We start from the raw sequence: 8,026 nt of genomic DNA, 5'->3' as shown, positions 1-8,026 counted from the left end.
TGCTGTCTGCTCCGAATGCCAAAAAGTATCGAGGAAACTGAAAAAATTCACACACAACAAACACACAAAAACACAAGATGTCGAGTGGCAAATTGTAGAAGTGCAAATGTGCAAAAAGTGATAATAACAGTAGCGAACGATGAGGATGTACAAGTTGAGTCTGGGGGTCCTGCACTTCACACTCCTGTACCTCCGTCCTGAAGAGAGGAGAGTGAACAGACCTTGTTGTGGGTGGGTGGGGTCCTTGACAATGGAGGCAAAACTGAAGGTAAATGGTGATTTACCAACAGAATTTGAATTCTCTAAAATTCTGTCTTCATTATTTTGGTGGATGGAAGCCTAATTTATGTAAAATATATGTACTTCAAATTAATTTAAAAATGTTTTAATGGACTTCGGGAAATGCACAAATCTTTTAATTATATTCTAATTTGGAAATGGTCTGCATGATGACCGTTTCATTGCTATGGTTTTGGGCTGCAGTCTTAGTTTTGCCTTAGTTTGGAGAGAATTTAGTGCCACCTCTTTTAGAATAGAATGCCTTTATTGTCACTGTACACATGTATAATTCGCATCACACACGCATACAGTGAAATGAGAGCCACTCACTGTTCAGTGCAAACATGCACGAGAAAAATAATTTCACAAAATAATAAAATAATAAAATTATTTCACAGAAAAGAAAAGTACAATTTACAAAAGTACAAAAACGTTTTTAACCTGCATGTTTGACATTAATCTGTATTCTGACTGACATTTACATGACCCATTTTTGTTGCATGTGGAGCCAAATTAGGCCAAAGGAAGTGGCAAAAGGTGGAGCTGTAAAAACTGATAAAACCACAGGAAGCGGGAACTGGAAATTAGACTTCATGGAGGTTCTCTTTATTGTTGTTTTTGATTATTATGTCTTTACCCTTGTGCATCTTTGGCTTGCTGATCTGCTAAACCTTCCCTGGTGTATCCGTGTTTGTGGTTTTATGTCAAGTTTACTTCTTAAGGGACGTTTGTCTTCTTTGCCAAAACAAATGTTTCCTTTTATTATTTTCCCTAAAACAAGTCTGTTTTCCTGAAAACGGACCCATGCTCTCGTGTCCTTAACTGCTCTGTCATTTACAGGAATCAAATATTTTTGGGTTTTTTTTGCTCTGGGGCTTTGGCCAGTCGTTCCTGCAGATTTTGGCAGTATCCTCCTGCTCAGCAAGCCAAGCTGTCTCCTGTACATCCAGCTGCTGACACAACTGTGTTGCAGCACTCCAGCCTGGAGTAACCCTGTGGAATGCAGACATTGGCCATGGCTGCAGTCTGCACTCCTCTCTCTGCAGGAAAGTGTCTCTCAGGGCTGGGGAGGTTCACTAAAGGTCAAGCCCTTATTTTTATTGTAAACAAAAAAAACTTTTATTTTCCCTTCAATTGTGTGCAAATGTGACCACAAATCTGGAAAAAGATTGTGTCTCCATGATGTCTCAGGTGCAAAATATGAGGCAACAGAGCTGCCAAACCTGAAAACATGACTAGATTTACTGAACTAAATACCCTTTTTCATATTAGGACACAAACTTATGTCATAACAGCCAGAAGGTCTTAACCCTACGTGACATTATAGCAAAAACACAATTCTTAAAAATTCTGTTCACAGCAAACCATTTGTTCAAAAGACACAAACAGGAGTAGCTTGTTCGACATCTTTTAAAAATGTTCCTTTACTGTTTGAGGCTGGAGCTACACAGTGGTGCTCTCGCCTCACAGCAAGGAGGCCCTGGTTTGAATCCCAGCTGGGTTCTTTCTGTGTGGAGTTTGCATGTTCTCCCTGTGCATGTGTGGGTTTTCTCTGGGAACTTCCTTTCACAGTCCAAAAACATGTTTCCTTGGTTATTTTTTAATTGTCCTAGGTGTGCATGGGAGTGTGTTCAATAGACTGGCGGCTTAAGGCGTACCCTACCTTTGCCCAACAGTAGTTGGGTAGGCTCAAGCAGCCCAGTCACCCTAAAAGGGATTAAGCAGCTTCAGAAGATGGACAGATGGATGTTTGAGCTAATGCATAGTTACTTTGTAAGCTGGTTTAGTAGGTGGTTGTGATGGCTCAGAATATCTTTCTATTTAGTGACCAAGTCTTCTGTAAACCCTGACCGGTTTCTGTGACTGGATTTTAGATTTTGGATTGGATTTCTTGTGGCTTTTGACGGATCTATGTCATCACCCTGCCTCTTTTTGAACAAAACATTCAATCTCAAGCCTCTGTTCCCGCCTGGAGTTCCTGTCAGGCCTCAACCCTTTGACAGTGGGGCATCTTCACCTTTCTGTGCTCTGCATGAAGCCACCTCAGTTTATCATCAACGTTAGTCACTGCTTGGTCTCTGCTCTCCATCTGATCTCATTCTGTTCAGCTACAGCCACACCATCAGTGGACTGGAGACGAGTGAGGAACCTTTTCACCACCTGGAGGAGATGCATTATGAATGGTCTCTACCTCTAATGTGACTAAGGTTGTGTGTGTCCAGACCAAATAGACCTTTGTCATATTTTCTTGCCATTTGTTTAGGTAAGGCAAGTTTACATTTATAGCTCAATTCATTCAATCAAAGTGCTTCACAAAACAAAAAAATGCATTAAAATCACAACACGTAATAGTGCAAAGATTAAAAACATATTTAAACATTATAAAAAAATGAAAATGAAAAGCGTGGCCAATAAGGACCCTTCCATTAATGGAAATGTTTTGAGTCTAGATTTGAATTTTAACAAAGTGGCGCATGTTTCACAACCTCAGGGAGACTCTTCCAGCTGTTTAGTAAAGTAATTAGTGTTATCTAAAATGCACTGATGGGTCATGGGTCAAGAGTGATCACAACAACCAAACAAAACTTTACTTTTGGGTCAATGGCAGTCTGGCGGGGAACAACTGCTGTGTTTTAAGGAAGTCCTCTAACCATGGTTTAAACTTTTAACTTGGAATTCATTTGCCACCGTGCTGCTAGTCCGGGACCTTTCACATCCAGCAGAGTGTGCTGCAGATGAACCCCTCCATGTAGTGAGGCACTTTTTGTCATCAAAAACATCAATGTGTCACAGCATACACAACAAAAGCATCACAGGAGGAATTCCATCCCTTTAAAGTCCGATCTTATAAGCAAAATAAAACAACCGTTTCTGTCAAGTAGTAATTTAAAACACAGCAGACGCCACCTTCTAAAAACTCAAGATCAAACTCAAGCAAAGGCTTAGTTACTCTATTTCCACTTCATGAACAATTTCCTTTTTTATATGCATTCATGAACATGCAAGTTTTGCAACATTCTGGTTTTTTTTTTAGATAAAGAAATACTTGAACTCTACCAAGAAACACTAAAATTTTAACTTTGCCTCTGACTGACATTAAAATGTCAAGAGTTGACATGAAACAAACAGAAAAGGCCTTTCAGATCACCGCAGCTACAAATGTAGTCATATTGGGAAAGACAGGAGAAGCAGAAAAAAACATTTTTACACAAAACTTTACAAAACTGCTGCGTTTGTTTTGTGTCTGAGGTGGATAACTCAAAGCTGAAATGGTAAAAGAAACAAACCATAATTACCTTGATCCACTACTTGAACTGGGGTAACCAGAGGCCAGTTGGGCTCTGGTTGGGTCATTTTTGATAAGGTGGTCAAAATTTGAAGAATTCCATTCCCTTCAAAAGAGAAAGTGTTTTATTTCTGCTGGGATGTGATTTCAGGATTGATGGGGTGAAACCCTGGGTTACCACAAGAGAAGAACTGCTACAGACACTCACCTGAATCTGCAGCAGCGGCACATTTGGTTCCAATCTAGTTTTCGTCAATGTCTTTAAAAAGTTCTTTGAGTTTAGTTTCATCTTCTTTTAAAGCTACAGACACACCAGGCTTGGGCCTCGCCTTTAAGAAGGCGCTAAACGCAGGTTTGGCCCATGGTGTTCACACCGGACAAGCAGGAAGGGGCTTCTTCATTATTTCTTTCTACTTCTTTCTACTGTTTACTGGCTCATGTCTGCCACCTACAGTTTGAAAAAGCTTGGTGCGAAAAGTCCTAGTGGCTCAAATCCTGCCCCAGGTTTTCTCTTTAACAGCTCCATTCCAATATATGAAAGATTTGGTGTCATAAAATTCCAGTCGGACATAAACGGCAATTATTCATTTTTCCTCCATGATCAGTTTTCAAACAGTTGGCAGTTCCGTGAATTAAAAGGGATGGTATCCATACGTCACTAGTGGTTGCTTGAACATGCGGATGTGAACGGAGCTTTAGTGTTGTTGTGGAAGTGGCTCCTAAAATTTTCTGTACTGTCTCAACGGCCATTGCAGCAGCTAAATCTGGCTTTCTTGCAGACTTGATCAAAGACAGCTGCCACTCATTTTGTAGCAAATGCTGTTTTTCTTCTGTCCGTCTTGTGTCATAGTGTTACGGTTTTGCACCAATGTGTGCCTTTTAAACTTTACTTGGCATGTGGCATTTCTGCAGCTTCATTGTTTAGTATAGACTTGCTGCTGGACCACTTGATCACTAATGACCTCCATTCTGATCTGACCTGTAGTGGTGAAAAATGTCTCCCAGGCAGTGCAGTTGACAGGTAGATCACCCATTTTTTCCCTCTAACTTTAGCTAAGTGTAACGTCTACATTTAGCTAAACATCTTCATGACTTTTTTCAAATGGCAAGGCAAGTTTATTTGTATAGCACAATTCATACACAAAGTAATTCAAGGTGCTTCACAAAACAGAAAAATGTATTAAAATCACAATACATCATAGAAATAATCAATGAAAAATTTACTTTAAAAGAAAAGAAAAAAAATTTTTGAAAACTGATTTAAAAATAAAGGAAGGAAAGGAAAGAAAAGTGCAGATAGGACCTTTCAGTCATATACATAAATGTACCAGCTTCTGTCTTTGTAAACAGAAGCGGTGCTTTGATGATGCTGGAACAAAGGTTGACAAACGTCACATAAAAATGTGTGGCTTCACATCAAACCTGCTTCTATTGCATCATCAAGGCAGTAAAAGTAGGTACTGATAGATACATCAAGCTTTTTTAGCAGTGCTTGAACAACGGCTGCACTCCATCTTCCTTTCAGCTGCTTCTAACTTCCACCACTAGATGGCAGTGTTCACCACAGAGAGGAATTACAATCAATCCTTTCTATCCACTAACAAATTATATTTCATAGTAATGTTACTTGGCAGCTTAACAAAATCCAGACACTTAAAAAAACGCCATAATGTTTCAAAATTTAACCTGATAAAAGCACATCTTTCCCGCCGGAGACAAACATGACATTTTTGCTATCCCCTAATGACTGCTGTCCTCTCGTGTGCACAAATGTTGGCACACCCGTAGCTCTTGCTTCACCTTTTCTTCCAGATTTCCTGGAATGAGTTGGACTCCATTCAGTACCTTCAGCTCCAGGTGGGTTCTGACCCATTGTCCAATAGAGTGATTTCATCTGATACTCAGTCTGCCTCCCCACCACACATGCAGCATTACACAGAGCTCTATTGCTCAACATAGTCCAAAATAAATGTTTCCTGCCTCATCAGATTGTTACCAGGCACACAACCACATCTCAAACAACAGGAACTGTAGTATGTCTTTTTTTCTTCTTCTTACAATTGGCAATCTGTTCCTACAGCAGTATGGGATGTTTTCTCCGCCCCCTAACACTTTGAACATTTGAATTAATTCATTTGACCAAATCTTGTTGTTTTGGAACCTGAACAGTGCTGCTCCCTGACCCCTTTATTGCAATGACGAATAATAATTCGCTTTTCAATAAGACTGGGTTTTATGTGTTGGTTGATGTCACTGCTCTTTATTGGACAGAACAAACTAGAGCTGAGTGAATGGAAACACCAGGGCTGCCAAGAGTGCGGCTCCTCAAATACTGCAATACTAGTGTTCAGGCCTTGTCTTTGTTATTCAGGCCCCTGATGAATTTAAAGAAAATTAAGAAGTATTAGAAACTACCTGTAGTACTATGAAACAAACAGAATAAGTTTGTTTCTGGTTTTTTTCTTCTTTAAGTTTTGGGTGTTTTTAAATCTCTGTTAAGGCTCTCATTTTCAGCCCTCTTATTTGAATTGATTCATCCTGTGCACCAAGGTGACACCATACGTGCAGGCCTTATTGAAACATAGAAAAACATTACTTTTTGTACATTCATGAATCAATCACTGCTTTTCTCTCTTCTCTGTCCTGCTAAAATATTTCTACTTCTTCAAAATAAGACCAATTTTCCAAACAGAAAATTGTCAATCTTTGAATAATTTTACACTCAATCATGTCATCGAGTCTTTTGGTCTCAAAGACTCAAAAAAAAAAATCCTGAGGATGATAAACACATCAAGAATATTGAATGTTACCATTTCAGCCCCCACCAACAAAGGCTTACAAGCACACAAGAGTTTTAAAGGGCATCCATTGGGCAACGCTAAAGGGAACTTTGACTTTTAATTCAAATATGTCAACTTTATATTAAATCTATATCATTTAATGTCATCTTATTGTCTTTCTTAGTGACTGGTCTTTTCAGCTTTGTTGTTGTGACAGATTTATTTTCCTGTTTGAGGAATTACTGCAGGTTCTTGGAGTTTCTGGAGTGTTTCTGTGGGAGAGTTGATCCTTTCATCCTATAGAGCACATGCCATAAATGGTTTGATGGGGTTTACTGCCTTCTGCAAACTGTTTTACTTACTGTATTTGAACACGGAAACTATAGATACATTTTCTGAACCCATTTCAGAGTCATAAGGTTGTTGGAGCCAATGCTGCTACTTTTGGGCAAAAGTGGGGTACACCCTGAAGTAGTTGCCGGTCTGTCACAGGGCAACGCGCTTACATGCACACCTAGGGGCAATTTAGAGACATCAATTAACCTATGAAACATATTTTTGGTTGGACAGTGGGAGGAAGCTGGAGTGCCCAGAGAAAAACCCACATGCATGAGGAGAGCATGCAAACTCCACAAAGAAAGGTCCCAGTTGGGATTTGAACCAGGGCCTTCTTGCTGTGAGACAAGCTGCTAATGACTGTGCCACTGTGCAGCCCAGATGTGGAAACCAATGTCCACAATTCAAACCATTTTTCATGCATTACATACAAGCTCAGATTGATTTTAAAGTGGCCAACACACAAAGTGTGTTTTAAAAAAAATGTCAGAATCATGTGTCAATCAACCCTGCAAACGGTTCTGTGACACTTCATCTTCAGATGTAGAGAAAATGAAATTAATCTAACAATCACCTTTCTACATATTTACAATGGAAATAGTCACTTTAACCAGTTTTTGTGTCACACACTGTGTCTGCTGTGGAAAGCAATTTTCTTTGCCCTCATTACAGGGTAAAACTCTGGATTAAGAAATCAAACCTGTCGTTTTTGGCAAATTGATGTGTCACTCTTAAAAGCAGTCTCCAATAAGCTGAAGCTGCAAAGAAAAGCCTCAAGCAGTTGAGAAAATGAAGCAGTGGTCAGATAAAGCTGAAGAAGATAAGTGGTTTATCTGCAACAGATCAGCAGAAACCACAATGACCCTTTGGCCAAAGCGCATTTCAGTCAGAAGTCTGCAGCACAGAAAGAATTCTGTCTGACTGTCCCGTCTGGAGGAGACACCTCTCTTCTGCCAGGAGTTTCCCCTTGGGTGTTGCTTCCTCCACACATCTGGCTCTCCGAACCTCCCCCTTGCCTGTCATTGCTCCAAAATTATAAGCATTCATCTGCAATACAGCTTCTGCAAGTTCCGCTTTACGACTCAAGACTCTGCTGCCTGTCCTTGCAATGATTTGGTTTCTGCTCACTGCGCTTGTGACCGGGAGCCAAGTCTCTTTGAGCTGCAGATGTTTTTGCCTCTGTGCATGAAAGAGCAGGTGGCCGCCGGACAGCAGGTAGACCGCTTCCCAAAAAGAAGTCTGGGAAAGAGCCACAGACTAAACGGAAGGGAGAAAATTTTACAAACAGCACATTTACGAACCCAGAAAGAGTTTAGAAGTGGTTTTCCTTTGAGTTTCACCTTTT

At 40.1% G+C, this 8,026-nt stretch overlaps 1 protein-coding gene across 1 annotated transcript in view; it reads right to left on the bottom strand.

Moving 5' to 3' along the window:
* LOC110014966 (uncharacterized) overlaps positions 1 to 4,008 on the bottom strand; it is a 29,558-nt gene extending 25,550 nt beyond the window's left edge. Inside the window, exons 1-2 of the mRNA XM_020702584.3 lie at positions 3,774 to 4,008; positions 3,576 to 3,671 (exon numbers count right to left, since the gene is read on the bottom strand). Of these exons, the coding sequence (XP_020558243.1) occupies positions 3,576 to 3,671; positions 3,774 to 3,796 (119 nt within the window). The 5' untranslated portion in view covers positions 3,797 to 4,008. The remainder of the gene's footprint in view (positions 1 to 3,575; positions 3,672 to 3,773) is intronic.
* Between the last annotated feature and the right edge of the window lie 4,018 nt (positions 4,009 to 8,026).

Source organism: Oryzias latipes, chromosome 4 (genome assembly GCF_053564925.1).
Source record: "Oryzias latipes strain Hd-rR chromosome 4, Olatipes_Hd-rR_3.1".
Lineage (NCBI taxonomy): Eukaryota > Metazoa > Chordata > Actinopteri > Beloniformes > Adrianichthyidae > Oryzias > Oryzias latipes.
Note: the sequence above shows the minus strand (reverse complement) of the source record. Positions and strands in the feature narration are given on the sequence as shown.